The 18,282-nt window shown below is 56.3% G+C and overlaps 1 protein-coding gene across 9 annotated transcripts in view; it reads left to right on the forward strand.

Moving 5' to 3' along the window:
• RALGPS1 (Ral GEF with PH domain and SH3 binding motif 1) overlaps positions 1-17,927 on the forward strand; it is a 291,847-nt gene extending 273,920 nt beyond the window's left edge. For 7 of the 9 annotated variants that reach the window (XM_047768428.1, XM_047768433.1, XM_047768432.1 and 4 more), the window contains 6 exons: positions 6,981-7,064; positions 8,323-8,428; positions 10,215-10,307; positions 10,453-10,558; positions 12,322-12,413; positions 16,534-17,927. In XM_047768428.1, the coding sequence (XP_047624384.1) occupies positions 6,981-7,064; positions 8,323-8,428; positions 10,215-10,307; positions 10,453-10,558; positions 12,322-12,413; positions 16,534-16,563 (511 nt within the window). In that variant the 3' untranslated portion in view covers positions 16,564-17,927. Of the gene's footprint in view, positions 1-6,980; positions 7,065-8,322; positions 8,429-10,214; positions 10,308-10,452; positions 10,559-12,321; positions 12,414-16,533 lie in introns of those variants that run through there. The other 2 variants (XM_047768434.1, XM_047768437.1) reach the window with 2 other exon arrangements.
• Positions 17,928-18,282: the final 355 nt, after the last annotated feature.

The raw sequence follows: 18,282 nt of genomic DNA on the forward strand, positions 1-18,282 counted from the left end.
GGTCAGGAACAGACTGGAGCCGCAAGGCGGCCAGACCCAGGGAGGTGTTGTCCCTCCTCGGCCCCCGGGGCTGCCCTAAAGACCCTCCCCTTCTTCAGGGCCCACAATGGAGACAGAGTGGTGGTCCTGGGTCGGGGCCCTTGGGAACCAGAGGCTGGAGTCCCCGGAGAGGGGGCAAGGGTGGGACTTCCCTCCGGTCCCAACCTGCCCTTCTCTCATCTTGGTGTCCTGGGGGTGGGGACAAAGGAGGGCCCTGCGTCACATCTACTTTCCCGAGGAGGGAGGGAGGGAGAGGCATCTTCAGCGTGTCCTTGATGAGCTGGAAAGCAGAGACCACTGAGCTGCCCGAGGCCGGCCTCCCGTGAACCTCAGGCTCCTCAGAAACTGCGCGGGGAGCCGGGGTCGTCAGACCTGCGGGCCAGGGGCAGAGCTGCTTCTTTATGCCTGAGTTGGTGCTCAGGTGAGATGGAGACTATCAGCCTAGGAGGTAAACTTTTCAGGTGAAGTTTTTAGCAAGAGCCAAGCGGAAGCTAGGCGCGAACACCCGTGTGTGTATGTGTGTGTGTGTGTGTATGTATGAAAGCACCGTTCGTCTGGGTTATCTCTGCGGGTAGAGCTATTTTGTGAGTTTCTTTTCTTTTTCCATTTTATCTGCGTTTTCTACAGTGGGTAAATGTTTCTTTTATACCCCGGGAAAAAGTAGCATGTAGCTTTTTAAGAGAGGATGTAATCAGAAACGTTTGCCGGTCAACTTTTAAGAGGCAAAATACGAAAGCACGTCCCAGAGCTCAGTGCAAAGGACTCAGCCATCCGTCCTTTCTAGTTTGATGTGGCCAGGCTGCGCGGAAGGGCCTTCTCACCAAGACACGGGTGCTGGAGAGACGAGGAGGCAGAGGGGTCCTTGGAGGAAGCCCCTCTGGTGGGAGAGGGAGCGGGAGCTGGAGAAGAGAGAGCGCCAGCCTCCACCCCACCCCACAGAGCTGTTCTTTGTCCTTCCGGGAAGGGGAGGCTGCAGAGGAGGTTGATCACAGCTCACTGCTGAGGTGGCGGATTCCATCAATGACACCAGGTGCCCTGTGGTTGCGAAGAGGATGCGAGCATGTGACAGGAGAGTCCAGCAGGGTGACTTGAGTCAGACACAGGGCCAGGGGTGGCTTCTGGTAGAAGCGATGGTTCTGCAGAAGCCAGGGTCATGTGGTGAAGAGCACCCCGAGGGGCCCTCGAGGGCATCCTGGGACCTGAGGAGGCTGAGGCCCGAGTCTTGTCCCAGGATGGGAGAGGTGGCCCAGGAATGCTGGGTGTCCCTCAGTCTCTGCAGGAGAGGTAAACTCCGTGATGGGCCCTGGTCTCTGAGGTTCTGAGCGTGCCTCTGTAGGGAGAGGCCATGGTGGCTTCCAGACACTGGCAGCTGTGCTGGGAGGGACCTGAGGTCAGGCTGCTTGTCTCGCAGTGACCTTGGGCATGTCTCTCAACCTCTCTGAGCCTCAGGTCCCCCACCTCCCCAGGGAGGATGCTATGGGAAATACTTGGCACACAGGTGGAGTAGCTACGGTCAGGAACTTACCTTGGGATGCGTATGGATCTCACTCAGTGGGACCCTCTTGCCAGCAAGCAGGTGATCCAGGAGTCTAAGGCTGGGTGGGGTGAAGAGAAAATTGCCCACATGGCAGCTCGGTCATCATGGGATGGGTGGACTGCCGTGAAGGCAAGCGTCCACCAGCCCTGCTGGCCTCCAGGGTGACACTGAACCTAGGGGAAGGGCCCCTTTAGGAGGTAGCTGGCCCCGCATGTGCTCTAGGGTATAGAGGAGGCTGGGTGACACCATTTCTGTGCTGTGCGAGGTTGGCTTGGTCTCTTTAGCCCACGGCATCTTCCATATCCTTAGGGAGACCCCAGGAAAGTAGAGTCAGGACAGTAGCGCCCCGAGCCCACTACCCCCAAGTCAGAGCCTTTAGAACACTCTTGCCTCCCTGGAAAGATCAGAGGACTCTGGCAGATGCCTGGGATTGCCAGGGGGCACGGGGCGTCTTGAGCCCCAAACTCTGCCGCCTGTTGGGAGAGAGAGGCAACATTCTGCCATGATCCTGAAGGCGAGGGGTCCACTTGGCCGTGGAAGTGCATCCATGAGGGTGGCTGTTTTCAGGGTGAGGGGCCTCACTGCCCCTCCCCCAGCCCTGGGGTCAGGTCCCTCACCTGCCCACCCCTCGCTCTGGTCCCCCGGGTCCATCCCACTCTGTGCCTCCATTCTGTTGCCCTACCTCGGATGGCAGCCCGGCTGGGTGATGTGCCAAGATTCTGATTTCGGTTTCTCCCAAGAGTCCATCTCTCCCCTCACCTTCAGCAACAGACACTGAAGTCTGGCAGGTGAGGCTCCATCCAGGAGCTCAGGCCACGCTGGGAGAGAAGAGTGGGCCGCAGCCTCTGGCCCTTTGCTTGAGCCTGTCCTTGGATCCTGACAGACAAGGGATGGGCCCTGCCCGCTAGATGCTGTGTCCTCACAAGTGGCTGAGAACTCTCTGCCCACAACCTCTTTGTCCAGCACCTGCAGCCCCTCAGATCAGGTGGCAGGACCCTCCTCCTAGCTCATGTTGACCCTTTTCTATGCATATCTGCTGTGCTGCCCCCTCTCTGCAGCGGGGACTCCTAGACCTCTCGGCTCACGCAGGGAGTATGGACGCCTCACAGCTCCCAAGTTTATATGTTAGAGCCTCACCTCGCCTCAGAGCCTGACTCTCAGCCTCTCAAATCTGGCTCCTAATCGCCAAGAGAGAAAAGCTGACCTGGCTTGGATCAGAGGTAGCTAAGCAGGCAGGCCAAATATGGCTCCTGGGGACCCACTCAGTGGATTGGAGACACTGCCCAGAGAAGAATGGGACTCCAGGGCAGCAAAAGTCCTTTAGCAAGTACTGCAGGAAGGGACATCCCGGGCCCAGCAGAAATCGGGGAGGGGGTCAGCTTCCGGGCTGCAGATGAGGGTGCATCACCAGGAAGTGGCTGGGACCAAGCCTGGTCCCATGGGATGTGTCTCATCAAGGATGTGCTGGTGCAGGTGACACTGCTGACGGCCAGTGTCCCCTGGGCCCTTCCACAGGGACACCCCTACCAGGAGACAGAAGAATGGGGGGATGTCACTTCCACTAAGACAAAATGACCGAGGCTTGAGTGTAATTCTTAACCAAGAATCCTCCTTGCTCCCCACTCCTGGACCAGCAACCGGGACACGGGGCTTTATGAAATCTAGCCCCCAAGGTACCGGGCACCCAGTGAGCATGCAGAAAACTGCTGAGGGGACCAGGTCCCTTCAGACTGCCTCAGCGAGTCCGAATCTCGTGATGCTTTTGCCCCGGGCAGGACCCTCGTCTCTGCTCCCTCAGCAGCACCCATCTTCCCCTTCCCAGTGTTGTGACCTTGGGCAAGTTACTCCACTCGCTAAGCCTCAGACTCCTTATCTGTAAGGTGAGGGTAAGAACAGCACCTGCCCCGGTGTCGGATGAGTAAACAGGCTAATGGACGAGTACTGCTTTGCTCGTTGCCCAGTGCCCATCATCCCCTCCGCCCGTCATGCCATCCTCTCCACCCATCATGCCATCATCTGATCGTCCCCATCCCACCCTCATCCTCCTCATCACGGGCATCTCCTCCTCATCATCACCTTTATCCTCCTCCTCCTCACCTGGAACACCTTTTGGGACTGAGGTGTTCCACTTGGTTACCAGCCAACATCTTCCCAAGACCAGACTTCCCACGAGGAGCGTTGCCTGCAGCTTGCCCCCACCCCGCCCCAAGAGCTGTCCCTGAGAGGGACTGCCCCTTGTTCCCAGCATGTTGCTGGGCAGGTGTCTGTGATTCTGGAGTTGGGAGTCCCCCAGTCTGTTGGGGAAATCTCATGATTTCTGGACTTCACCAGATACCACTGCCCATTCTTTCTGCATTTCCCGCCCCTGAACTTTCAAATAACACGTCTTCTCAAAGCAGGGAAGTGTTCAGAGGATCTGGTTCGGCTGGCTGAACCTCCTGGCTTCCCTGTGCTGATGCCTGGGCCCAGCTAGAGCCACCCGCCCGTCCCAGCCCTCGTCCAAGCCTGCAGCGCTTGCCTTGGGAGGGAAGGGCCCACCTCTAATCTCTGAAAAGCTGGCCTTGGGGAAAAGTCACCATGACACTACCCTTGCTCTGACCTCCCCCCCCTCAGGCATCTTGATCCACATGGGCCCTCTGCTCACGTGGGAAAATTGTTCCTGCCTTTGTGGGGAACTTGTGTCTCCATTGCTAATGACAGGCTGCTGGGGTGGAACGAGTGGCGTTGCCTCCTCGAGCCCCAGTTTCCTCATCCATGACTGAGAACAGCGTCCCTCACAGGCTCGGGAGGAAGGGTGGGTGCAGCACCTTCCCAACTCGTGGTAAGCGGGTGATAAAGGCAGCTTCTCTTAAGTGCCAGGCAGCCAGAACCACCAGGAGAAGACTCCACAGGAAGCCAAGGCACCGGCCACCTGGGAGGGGCCCCATCCCAGGAGATCCAGGGCCTGAGAATTTGTGGCCATCCAGCTTTCAGACGCTGACAAAGCCCGTCCGGTGTGAGCTGCGACAGAAACCTACCAGTAGTGGTGCCTTTGAGAGCAGAACGCCAGGAAGCCACAAGATGCTGGCTCCAAACGAGGACCCCATCCCCACAGCAGCCACCTCTGTGTGAAACAGCTCAACCTCCCTCCTGCCCTGAAAAGTGCAGGAAGAGCTTGGAGAGTCGGACAGACCCAGGTGACAGTCCCGGCTCACGCTGCAGTTAAATGTCTTCACAAGACCGAGCCTCAGCTCCCTGTTCTGGGGAGGTTAATGGTGCCGAAACAAAGCTGCGGTGAGATAACCGACAGCCTGATGGGACGCATCTGAGCCGCCCCGTGACCCCGGGGTCCCCGCACGCCCCCAGCAGTCACTGCCCCCGGAAGCACCTCACTTCTTTAGGAAGAATGTGAGGAAAGCCTGCTTAAGGTGTTAGGCTGGATGGAGGATGCTGGTTTCTTGCGTTTTTAGTTTGTTTGTTTTTTCCTTTTTAGAGCTGCACCCGCGGCACATGGAGGTTCCCAAGCTAGGTGTCTAATCGGAGCTGTCTGCCGGCTACACCACAACCACGGCAATGGGATCTGAGCCACGTCTGCGACCTGCACCACAGCTCACGGCAACGCTGGATCCTTAACCCACTGAGCGAGGCCAGGGATCGAACCCTCAACCTCCTGGTTCCTAGTTGGATTCATTTCCCGCAACGGGAACTCCAAAGATGCTGATTTGAAGCTCTCCATCAACGCATGTCAGTCCTGCCGAACATCTGCTAAGTGTGCAGCCGTGAGCGTCTCCCAAAAGTGGGGAGAATGACGGAGAGAAGGCAGCAGTGCGGGTCACATCGCCCTGCTGTGGACGCCCGCTGTCAGCACACGTTTCCCAGGGACACCAGGAGCAAAGATTCAGGAGAAGAAAGGTGGGGAACGGCGCAGGGGTCCCACTCTGCGAAGGGAGACTCCATCCTCTGGGTGCAGGGAAGTCACGGCAGAAGAGTTCACTGTCGGGCCCTGCCCAGACTCGTGGGGGATCCTGGTAGCGGCTGGGGAGGAGTGCATTCCTGGGACCCGTCTGCTAGCCTTCTGCATGGGGCTGTGATGGCCCTGGAGCCACACCCCAGTGCGAGGAGAGGATGGAAGGGAGCACGCCAGGGCCTCTGAGCCTTGGCTCATGGTGGGGGCGGGGGTGGGGTGGGCTTATGCCCATCACCTGTCACGAGGATGTGGGAGAGGGAAAGGCGGAGACCCATTACTTTGAGGACCTGGGGAGCCAAGCACATGCTGCAGCTCTTTGTCGCCGAAAGAGGACAGGGTCCCAGGGCAGTGGACCTGGATGACCATCAGGCCCCTCCCAGCCCTGAACTTGGGCCTCCGGACAACGAACCCAAGATGGTCATCAAGAACCAGTGGAGTTCTTGATGGAAGGGCAGGGAGCAACGCAGCCCCCTCTCGGAGGCACCCGAGGTCAGTTCTGCCACGAACGAGGATGTCCCCACACACCGCCCCCAGGGGTCCGGTGCTGCAGGGCAACGCGAGGCAACCTGCACCTGGCAGTGGACACAGCGGGAATGTTTGGAAAGGAAGTCTCGACCTTCTCTGGCTTTATTCGTTGGACTGCGTCGTCGTTTGGCCAATGGAAAGCCATAGTGCGGGGATGGAGCATGCGCGGGGGTGGGAGAAGACCAAGCAGACACAGGACATCATTCTGCTAAGAGAGGACAGGGTAGGAAAGAGAGGAGAGGAAGATGGAAGGCTTCTCCCCAAACAGGCTAAGCTCCTGCTAACCCTGGGAGCTATCCTCCCCCCTGGGAGGGCTCACTGCTGGGGGCTGCGGATGAGAGAGACCCCACGGGCCCCACCCAAAGGTCCTGGGGCACCAACTCTTGGATGCTACAGGAGGTCACAGAGCAGGTTTGGGCCAGCAAAGGAGCCTGAGTGTGCAACAGAGAAGATGCAGCAAACGGAGGAATTGCACGGTGCCCTGGTGAACATGTGCCCCACGCCCACCCCAGGCCAGCATGCCAGACAGCCCACAATTCTGTGTGTGCTTCTCATCGGATCGGCCATGGAATATCTGGGCTATATGGCATTTTTTTCTTTAACATCTCAACCTCACCTTGGGATAAGTGGGTGTGCCCTGCTTTTGGTTATTCCCTTGATGCTGGAAGAAGGGAGAACATTTAATTCAAAAGTTAAGGAAACACCTTCCTGGAGCCTCGGGGACTTGCCCGGATGGAGGCTCCAGGTGTTGTGTTCACTGCCCTAGCAGCTCTAGATGCGCCCCCAGATGTGTTTGCAGTGTGACCGAGGAGGTGGCGGGGGGAGAGGGGGAGGCTTCCTGAGCTGATGACCATGCAGTCCAAGCCCTCACCTCCTTTAGAAGTAGCTGGTCTTTCCAGGCTGCTGCTAAAACTCAACCCTTTTCTTCTGAAGCAGGGGACGTCTCTACGCCACGCTGGGGCCCAACTGGCGAGTTCCAGTTCGGAATTCTCCCAGAACCCGGAGCTGCGTCTACAGGTATTCGTGTATTGACGTGTTCACTTGTTCGGAAGGCAGCTCCAGGGGCTTGTTGGATGCCAAGCGCTGTACCAGACAGACAGTCTGGTACAGCCTCAATCCGTGGGGCTGTTGCTTCAAGAAAGACAGAAATGGAACAAAATCACAGATGCCAGTGGTCCAGAGAGGAGGCCCTCCTGGGGAAAAGACTGGAAGAGTGATAGGAATTAATCAAATAGAGGGTAGGAGGTGTAGGGGTCAGAAGAGTCCCCGCAGCTCGGGGGACAGCCCGGGGGACCACGAAATAGGAAGCGTGGGGTGGTTCGGGGAGTGAAGGCACGTCGAGCTGTAAGAAATGAGAGAGGGAGAGGGCCCGGGTGGGGCCAGGGCTGTGGGTTGAGCAGGACCAGGTCATCCTGGCCATGGTGTGGAGAGCGCCCCAGAGGAAGGCAGGAGTGAACTCAGGGAGGCAAGGCCAGGGTACGGGGGCGGTTGTTTAAAGGGATGTGAAGTTCTGGCCTAAGGTTGGGAGTGGGATGCGAGATGGGCAGTCAGACACATTCAAGATGATGGGTCTTTGGCATTGATGAGGTTTCAGGGCTGGACAAGTGAGAGAAGAAAACCCCCAGGTTTCTGGTTCGTACAGCCAGTGGATGGTGGGGCCTTTCACTGGGATGCAGAGGGAGAGCAGCTGGGCTTGGGCACAGGGCAGAGGAAGGTGAGGAAGGGGCCTCTCCAAGGATCCAGGCGCAGAAGCCACCTGGTGCTTAGGAGAGGGGCTGGGCTGCTGCACTTGGACTCTTCACCTGTAGGTGTCGCCCAAACCCCCATGGCAGAGGGGGAGAGAGGCGCCCTGGGGAAAGGCACAGAGCTCAGGGGGCCCCCTACCCTCTTCTCACTCCACCCCCACCTATCCCACCTCCTCACTGCTCCCCCGAGGCCCCTGCCAAGAAGGAGGGGTGCTGCGCAAGCCCCAAGCTCCCCAGGTGAAGAGGAAGCCAGCACTGAGGTCAGGATAGGGTGCAGGTGCTGCTAGGGGCCTGGTCACCCAGCCTAGAGCTTTGCCGTGCTCAGAAAGATGAGGGAGATGCGACTTCTCAGCTGTGAGTGAGCCCAGGGACGCCTTCCTTCAGGCTTCTCGCGCCCTCCGGCCCATCCCCTCCCCAGCCTTGCCCAGCACTGTTGAGTCCTCAGCCTATGGCAGCATCGTGGACCCGCAGTGGGAGACCCATGGGTCCCAGTGGGTGACATAGGGGTGACATGGTGGTCTCCCCCGCAGCCCCACCGGCCCGTGCATCTGTACCCTGGGGAGTTCGGCCACAGTCCCCACCATGGAGGGGCCTCTGAGAAGGAAAACTCTGCTCAAGGAAGGACGGAAGCCTGCGGTGAGTGCACGTACACGGCTGCTGTCAGGAGGGCCTGGGCTCCAGAGACCCACTGACCAGGGTTCCAGCCCTGGCTGTGCCACTGAGCGGGCAGGGCCTCAGTTTCCATATCTGTACATGGGATCAAATAGTCCCTACATCCTGGAGGACTTAGCAAGAAGGTCACATGTGCCGTGCTGCACACAGCGAGCAGGCAGTGACAGGCTGTGTGATTTTCTCGAAGGCAAGGGCAGGCCTGGACCCCTGGGGTCAGGGTGGACATTGCGCCCGAGACGTCAGTATGGCTGGGGCCGTGGCCCTGATGCAGATTCCCGCCCTCTCGCAGCAGCCTCATGAAACCCGTTGTTTGGAAGGACGGGGCAAGGGGCAGGAGGGCTCTTAGGCTCCATCACTAGTCACCGGGCCACCCCGTGCTGAACCCAGATGTCCCAGCCCCATGACCCCTCAGCCCCTCGCAAAGGCCTCTTTGTTGATTCTGCGGAGCTGTCTGCTCTGGCCTTCCTCTCCCGCTTCTTGCCCCTGTCCACTGTCCGAAGCCGCTCAGAGATGCCCCTCCAGCCAACGCCCAGCAGGAAGATGCCAGGCCCTGGGCCCGGGTGCTGCTCTAGAAGCTCCCCTGTCTTCAGGTGCCAGGGGTTTCTTCACCCCAGCCCCAGACCCCACTCTGTCCCTTGGACCCAGAGTGTCACAGAGCATCCTGCGATGTGAGGCCCCATGTCCAGCTGGCTGTACAGATCTGCTCGTCGCCCTCTCGTTCCCAGAGTCCAGGCCTCAGTCATTCTGAGGCCAGAGCAAGAGAGTGTCCTAAAAACAGTGGTTTCCAAATGCTGGTTGGCCCCCTGGTGAGTGATGAGGTCAGCCCGAGGGGTCATGACCCATATTTGTGGTAGAATAGAATAGACTGGAAAACATCAGAGTTCCACAGAAAAGGTGAGTGTTGCTTCACGAAGCTTCTCGTAGTGCAATATACATAATGCACATAATACATGCATCTATGGGTGTTGTCAAAAAGCTCTGAAAGCCACTGCCTTCACCATCCCTGGTGACAGTGACACAGCTCCCCTCCCCACCCCCAGCCCTGCTCCATCCCCCCTCCATCCCGGTCCACCCCCGCCACTGTCAAGAGGAGCCGGAGCCGGAGCCCTCTGCTCTGTACCCTCAATCCCTTCCAGGGTGGGCTATTTGCTTCGTCTTTGCAGAACTTTTTTTTCCAAACCAAGGAGCAGAGCCCCAAATGGGGGTTCCAGCCTTCATGCCTAGAGAAACCAAAGCCACACCCAGAGCTTGGTCCTGCCCGGCCTCCCCACTTCTAGCCATAAACGCGTTCAAAATGCTGCCACTAGCGCTCAGCCGAAGCACCCCATCACAGACATTATGGTTCTTCTAGGCTATGCTTTAGCATGTCCGGGTTTTCAAGCTGTTTTTCCCCGGGACATTCTCGGGTTCAGGTCACCTGAGCCCATAGAAGTTATGCCTTGGCACCGCCCTAGACGGGGTGGGAAAAGGACAAGTTCTCGGGGCACAGGAGCCCGAGAGGGGAGGGAGGGCTTACGGCTGCTGGGCTCAGAGGCACCGGTGGGGAGCATCCTCCTCTGGCCTGGGTGGAGCAGCCTGGCGGGATGCAGGGAAGAGCTGAGGCCATCGCTGGCCCCGATGGGGAAGAAGGGGCACCCTTCCACCCACGCGGCTAGGTGGTCAAGCAGGGAATCAGGCAGCTGGGGGGGGGGGGCGGTACTCTGCCCTTTCCACTTGCAACATTGTTCCTCTGCCTCCCCTTCCTCTGTAGCTGTCCTCCTGGACCAGGTACTGGGTCATACTCTCAGGATCCACCCTCCTGTACTACGGAGCCAAGTCCTTGCGGGGCACAGACAGAAAACACGTATGTTCCCTGGAAGGGTGCTCTCTGCTGGGACTTCACTCAGTGGGAGCTGCAGGGCCGAGGGTGGAGGCGGGGAGGGGAGGCGGGGGGGAGGAAGCCCATGTGGCCAGGTGGGCCTCCTGGCTATGCCGTGGTTCTTCTGCAGTATAAATCCACACCTGGCAAGAAGGTCAACGTCGTGGGCTGGATGGTGCAGCTGCCCGATGACCCCGAGCACCCGGACATCTTCCAGCTGAATAACCCCGACAAAGGTAGACAGCAGGCCCAGCTCGGGCTTCCTCTGCTGCTAAACGTGCATTTTGAAACAGTAGGAACTTTTGAGGCTTTTGCTTTAGGTTCTGATGCTCACTGGGTCCCCTCATCAGTCCACAAAAGCTGCTTAGAGGATGGGGGTGTCTGCTGAGCAGTGTGCATGGCACATGGCTGCAGGAGTCCTTTTCGCCTGTGGCTATTGGGGCGCATCATCCTGGAACAGTGGCCTCAGGGCCTTGGAATAAATAGCATGCTGGATGAGGCGGTGCCATGTGGCTGAAAGAGTCTTGGGAATCTTGGGTCTTGGGAGATTTCAGGGGCATCCCTGAGACCCTGAGACTCTGGCAGGGTCCTGCTCCAAGGCCAGATCAGAGAAGAACACTTTTATGGAAGCTCCACCTTTCGCTTGCCCAGTCATCTCCCAGTTCCTGCTGGCTTTATCCTTCCCCCTTGACCATGCTGAGAAGAGGCAGAGGTTCTGGTGCCAGCTCGTCCAAGAACCCCGTCTGCACTGACATTCCAGAATAGTTCAGGCGAAGCTCCTTGGTAGCCCCCATCACATGACAAACCCCCCAGTTTTCCAGGGTCTCCCAGTGAGCAAGTTCGCTGGAGCTGCCAAGTCCCTGGGCAGCTTCACACCTTCGCAGGAATGTTCTAGTGCAGGGTGCATGCACATCCAAACGGCCCGGGGATCTTGTTAACATTCAGATTTGGATTCAGTGGATCTGAGGTGGAGACCAAGCCTCTGTATTTCTAACAAGCACCCAGGGAACGAACGCAGATGCTGCTGCCACCTGAGTGTCAGGGTTTGAATGTTGTTAGCTGCACATTGAAGAATCGAGAGCCTCAAGGAGCCCAGGGAACGGAGAGGAGCCAAGTCCTCTGCTCAGCCTCTGAGTGACTGAACCGCGTACGGCCACACACGCGTGGCGGTGTGTCCTCAGGCTGGTTACCGCTGGAGTGCCTTGCCGCGAGGCTCTGGGACCAGATTAGAGGCGGTTTCTTTAGGAAGCAGAGGTTGTACTGACACAAACTTGACCTAAAGACTGTATGACCAAGGGGACCACAGGCCATGCTCAGGGTCGAACCCAGAGGAGAACACTGTCCCCAAGCCGAGGGAAATGTGACAGGGCTTATGGCCAGGGCCTATGGACAGAATTCAAGGGGTCTGCGAACTTGGGTGGGAAAGAAAATTACATCTGTGTTTTCTGTGACCTCTAACTGCTTTAATTATACGTGTTAAACTACTAACCAGAACGTTGACAACGCCTGTGATTTTTACCTACAAGAGAAACCGCTGCTATTTTCATATCACATCTTATTGCAGATATCTCAGCATATCATTTTTGCTCTTGGCAGTTACAGGATCAGACCTGCCCCCAGGTCTCATTAGCACATTCATGAATAAGCTCATAGAGAACAGAATCACTCCTGTATTTGTTAGTAGTTTGGTAACTGTATTTCGGTATCGTTGATTTTCTTTGTATTTTATTTTACGCATTTGGAACATTGTTCTGAGAAGGGTCCACAGGCTTCCTCAGAGCCAAAGGCGCTGTGGCCGGAAGAGTGGTTAAGAGGCCTGGTCCAAAGGAGCAGGTGGGGAGCCCCGAGGCTCCTCCTCTGCATCCCCAGGCTTGCCCCGGGGCTGCTCCCGACTTTCCCTAGTTCAGCTACCCAGGTTCACATTTGTCTTCATGCCACAGTCTCAGGCAGACCCTCCCACGTGACCTTCCTCTTAACCCATGGTTTTTCTACCCACCAGGCAATGTTTACAAGTTCCAGACCGGTTCCCGATTTCACGCGATACTGTGGCACAAGCATTTGGACGATGCGTGTAAAAGCAACAGGCCTCAGGTAAAGCCTCCCAAGTCCTGCTTATCACCCAAAATTCCCTCTCCCACCCCCGTGACTAAGGGTCCACAGAAAACAAGGCTCCCTCATGCCCGCAGAGCCCATCGCTGGGCTCCCGGGGCCCCTCTTTTGATTAGCCTTTTCCCGTGCCGTGGGGGACCCCCTGCTGAGCTTGGACCTAAGCCCAGCTTCAGATTAGAACTTCAAATCGGGCCCCTGTGTCTTTCCCACTCAAGGAAATGCCACGGAAACATCCATCAGAGACAGGTGGCAGGTGGGATGGCGTTCCCAGGAGCAGGCTCCCGCATCTGTTGAAGTCATCCCCCCCCACCCCAAGAGTGCATTCCTGGGCATATTCCAACCCATTCCACCCACCCCCCCATTCCCTTAGGAGTAGTAATAATAGTAATAACAATAATAGCTAGTTTGTTGAGCGCCAACAACAGCTGCTGATGAATGGAGCTCTCCAGCTCCTCAGCATGTCTGAACCCATGGCACCTCTGCTCTGCCTGGCCTGGCTGGAGGCTCGGCTCCCTCTCCCATCACCACTCCTCCCAGAACCAGGCTTTAGGCAAAATGCTTTCAGTGAGGGCATTGGCCGAATCCTCCCGACATCCCTGTGAGGCAGGTTCTTCCTGTCCCCGTTCTATGCTGAGGACACTGAGGCTCAGAAAGTGGCAGGCCCTTGTGGAAGGCCCCGTGGTTAGTGAGCGCTCACTGAGGTCTGCCTGACACTAATGTCTGTACCTGCTGCTCCAGCTCTGCCCACTGCACACCTCCAGGGAGCCTCTGACTTGCTCAGCCTCCTGCCGTCCAGCCAAAGGCCTGGAAGCAGCCTCGCTGTCCAGGCCTGTGAGAGGAGGGGCCGCCCAGCCTTCACACCGTGGGGGACAGGCTGGAGCTTGCTGCCCACTGCGGCTCAGGTGGGCAGCATGTGAGCTGCTGGTTCCAGGACAGGTCCTCCTGTCCCTAAGCTTCCCTGACCCGTTCCCCAGGGGTCAGCCGGAAGAAGGGGCCGGGGGACCTGGGTCCCTCTCTTCAGTCGGGGAGGCAGCTGCTCCGAGGTCTCAGCAAAGGCGAGTTCCCATCAGGCATGTGGGCCAGGAGGGCAGGGGCTGCAGCTGCGCCGGTCACAGCACAGTCACAGACTTGGCCCCTCAGAGCGGTTCTCCAGGGGGAAGGTATTCCATGATTCTGTACTCAGTTTGGGCCCATGCACGATTTTCGTCTGTAACATAGATGAGGATATAGCTGACAAGCTAATCAAACTGTGAAACTATGATCCAATCATGGTAAGAAGCTAGATGGCAGAATTAGCAGAATGTTCTTGATAAACTAAAATGGTAGCACAAGCCCGATACAGAGGTAAACCTAAGTTCCACAGGGAAGCTCAAAATAAATTGCATCTGAGTCCCTCCACGCACTTGCTAGGGATTTCTCCAAGGCAAACGCTCATATGTGCACACGCAGGTGCGTGCTTGAGAATGTTCACTGCAGCAGTGTCCTTGACAGAAAGGAGAAAACACCTGGAAACCTCGGTGACGCTCAGCGAATCCCTGCTGTGCCAGCCCTGATTAGAAAGGTGAAGGCGGGTCTGTGCGGGATGACCTGAAAGGTGCCCCAAGACATAAGTCAAAACGCAAAGCAGAAAAACACACATCAGGGCGACCTCGTGTGTATTAAAATGCACATGCACGTGTATTGTCTGCATGTTGGTGCCCATAATATTTTTGAAATGAATGATGTACAAGAAACTACAATTCAGGAGTTCCCGTTATGCCTCAGCGGGTTATGAACCCGACCAGTATCCATGAGGACACGGGTTCGATCCCTGGCCTTGCCCAGTGGGTTAAGGATCTGGCGTTGCTGTGGCTGTGGTGTAGGCTGGCAGCTACAGATCTGATTCGACCCCTAGTCTGGGAACTTGCATATGCTGTGGGTATGGCCCTAAAAAGCAGAAACAAACAAACAAAAGCAAAAGAAAACAAAAAAACAACCTACAATTCTAGAGTGTATTTTGTGCATTAAACAAATATAATTGCCCGTGTCCATGAAGGGGAGACCAGGGTCTTTGGTTGACGGTCACCTCAAGGTGATGTACATGGTACCACCTCAGGTCACATTAAAAGAAGACCAGCCCTCTGACCTTCTCCGCTCAGGTGTTGCCTTGCCTGCCTGAGGCCCTCCTTAGCTCTGAGGGCCACTCTGAGAGCACAGCTCACAGGAGTTCCCCTGCCACACACAGGTGGCTCTGCTGAGTGACAGGGCTGGAAGCCCTGAGATGAGCCATACAGATGGTGGGGTGGAAAGAGAGGCAGGGTGTTGGTATCTGCCCCATGGTGACAGCAGGGCCGGGGGAGCTGGGGAGCAGGCACGGTTGCCCTGAGCGGGAGTCCATTGTCCCTCTTGAGGGTAGCAGCAGGTTGCGGGGAACTGGGTCAGACCCACTGGGCAGAGGTGCTTGGTCAGAAGGACAAATGGCCTGAATTTCACGTATGGCAAATGTGGGGTACCATGGCGAGGTTTTGCAACATTTAAGTATTTTTGTCTAGTTTTTAGACCTACGGGAAAGGATCTTCTATTTTTTTTCCTACTCTTTTCCCTTTTTATTTCTAAGTTGCCTTCAACCAAATACTCCAACTCTGTGCTGTATGTAGCAGCAAAAAGTTGTCAACAACCAAATAGAGGAGTATTTAAACAAGGCCTGTACATGCCTGTGATGGCCCCGACGGCATACAAGGCGGTGCAATGAAGGGCGTTACAGAAATGCATCTCCTCCCGTAGAAAATCTCAGTGACTAGGATTTTTCTTCTTTTGTGGAATTGCATGTCCTAAAATTGTATGTACTGACACTGAATACACTTAAGCCTTATTTATAGCACACCCATAAGGTGTGAGCCAGAGCAATAAAACAAACACCCGTGTACCCCCTGCCAGGCCTGAAGGCATCTCCCCAGGCCTGGGAAAACCCTCTCCCAGGGGCCTTCTTCCTACTTCTGTCTCCGTCCTGCCCACCTGGGCCCCCTAACCACTCTCCTGATTTGTTGTTTACTGCTCCTTTAAAATGTTTACACATCTGTTTGACTCCTTAATGTATTGTCTGGGGTAGCTTTTTAAAAACTTTTTTTATAAATAGAACCATAATGATAGATTCTCTTCTGTGACTTGCTTTTCTCCTATGGTATATTCCTAAGATTCATCTGTGTCAATGTGTGCAGCTGTCATTCATCTATTCGTAATGATTTTTTAAAATCAATTCTTCTGTCCCCATGATCCCAAGAATGACTTCCGGCTTTTTGCTATTTTGAACAGTGCTACTGTGACCGTTCGTATAACTGTCTCCTGGTGCAAGGAGATGCTTTTTTTTTTTTTTCCAGTTCAACATTTTGACCAAATTGACAGCAAGATGGATTTGTTTTTGATGAAATTGCTTCTTAACAAATTTCCTGGAACCCCATGGCAGGACTGGAGGAGGAGGCCTGGGCCTGGGGGCGTATTAGCAGCTTTGAGGGGAAGGAGAAACACCCTGATCTTGGGGCTGGTGGTCCCTCCAGGAAAGGGAGCTGAGATCTGGTCCTGAGGACACAGCTCTGGGAAGGTCTTGGGGTTCCCCATAACCCCAAACTTCCTCCTTCTCCTGGAGCTGCCATCTGCCACCTGCTGCCATCTTCCAGCCACCACCTTCTCCCAATGGTTTCCCCTCCAGAGGCACATGCTTGTCCTGCAGGGTTGGTTAACTCTTCACTCCAAATGCGCTGGTACTTTGACCCAAGGATAGTGGTTGAGAGCGTGGGCTCTGGTGTCTTAGCCCTGTCACTTACCCGCTGTGGCCTTCGCCTCTCTAAGCCTCAGTTTCCTCATCTTTCTGATGGGGACAATTCCAAAACCTGCCTCTTGGGGTTGTAGTGAGGACCCAATGCAGAGGAAGCGCTCAGAGCCCTGCCTGGCCCATAGCAGCCCCTTAACCAATGGTGGCTGTTGCTGTTGGCCCGCCCCCCCGACCTTGACCCACGCTCACCCATAGGCTGACTGGGAAAGGCCTGAGCCCTCCTTCCCTTAGGGACCCTCCCTTCCCTCGGAAAAAGGTCGGAACCTTGACAAGAGGCTGAGCTTTCTCTCCTAGGTACCTGCAAACCTTATGTCGTTCGAGTAAGTCTCTGCGGGACTTCGCGTGACTTCAGAGGCTTCTGGGAGCCCGGCCTGGGACTGGTGGCCGAGCGCAGGTCCCGGACACAAGGCTGTTGGCGGGGTGCTGGGAGACTCACAGCCGGACTGGAGGGCACGCGGCTGCGGCCTCACAGTCCAGAGGGCTCCGCCTGCTGACCCCCAGCAACCCTCCTGACCCCCATCCTGCAGCGCCACCTCACGGGGCCGTGGTCCCCAAACTCTACACCCCGCCCTCCCTCTCTGGGCCTTCATCTGTCCACCAGCTGCTGCTGCGACCAGAGAGCATCTGGCCCACGTTGGGTCCCCAGTGCTTTCTCCTGCACAAAAGAGTGGACGGCGTGCCCCCGCGAGGGGCCGGAGGGAAGGGACAGGCTGGGGAACTGGCTTTTTACACCCCCCCGTGTGTGGGGTCGCTCGCCCCCAGGGCTGCCTCAGATTTTGTATAACCCCGGAAGCGTCCTCTGTGTGTGCGTGCTGTGTCTGTATGCGTGCGAGCCAGAGTGACCTCTCCGAGAAACATGCATTTTGGCACAAGACTTGTGACTTCACACACTTCATCCTCTTTGAGGCAGGCGCTGCTTTAACCTAACGCAACCGACTCGTCCGCCAAGGAAGGTCAGAGTGAGCCCAGATGCCTCCTGTGTTAAGGGTCCCTCGCGTTCTTTTACTGTAAACAAACAATGCCTTAAATTGTGTCTTGTTTTCTGTTCCTATGGGTGCTATTCATCTGGAAGGCTTGCTCCCTGAGCCCCCGGGGCCCTTCCAGGCCTTGTTGATCTCGGCTCTTCTGAGACAGAACCTGGCTTCCGGACTGTGGACTGGGCGGGCGGCTGGCCTGCTAGCTTCCTCCCAGCCCCTCCCCGACAGGGCTTGAAGGCCCTGCTCCCCCCCCACCCCCCCACCCCCACGCCCTGTGCCAGAATGGAAAGTTGTGATGCTTTTTCCCAGCTTCTAGAGGCGGCACCTGCACCTGGTGACGTGACCGGCTGCACCGGCCCCCCCCCACCCCCCACCCCTTTGCCTCCACTGCCAGGGCGGGGCTGCTAGGATTCCCGATTACACTGGGGAGCTGAGTGACACTGAGGCCTTAAGCTCCCCCACTCTTGCCCCAAACACAGTCACCAGCAAGTTCTCCATCGTCCAAGTCTAAGGGCACAGTTGTTGATGACTGCGGTGACGAGAGAGCAAAGCCCTGGGGAGTGACCCGCCACCTGAGTTCTGCTTTCAGCTAAAAGAGCTCTTGATGTGAACAGTGTCCTTCATGTGTCACTCTGTCATATTTTTAAGTGACTTTTATTTTGCACAAATACATTTTCTTGGAAATCATGAATAAACATTAGCTTTATTGCAGGTAGCTTTATCACCATAGCATCTCCCCCCAGCCCTTCCCCCTTTCCGTCCCTCCCTCGCTCTCCCTCCTCCATCCTCCTCCCACCTCTTTTGAATCTGGGTGTCCTAATTCTCAGAAAGAAACCCTTAATGGCTTTCTGAAAGAGACTGAATTCCTGGGTCCTTGTCGCTATCATGGTTTCAGAGCTCACACTGATCAGACACCAAACTATTCTTAAGAGTTGCTGGACATGATGTTTTGAAACAACGTCTTAACCCATAAACTGTAATAGGTCAACTTAAAAACTCCCAAAGGACCCACCACTGTCTTTTGATCTAGTGGCAGTTTTTCTGAAAATTCAAGGATTGGTGAGAA

Source organism: Phacochoerus africanus, chromosome 2 (genome assembly GCF_016906955.1).
Source record: "Phacochoerus africanus isolate WHEZ1 chromosome 2, ROS_Pafr_v1, whole genome shotgun sequence".
In the NCBI taxonomy this organism is placed as follows: Eukaryota; Metazoa; Chordata; class Mammalia; order Artiodactyla; family Suidae; genus Phacochoerus; species Phacochoerus africanus.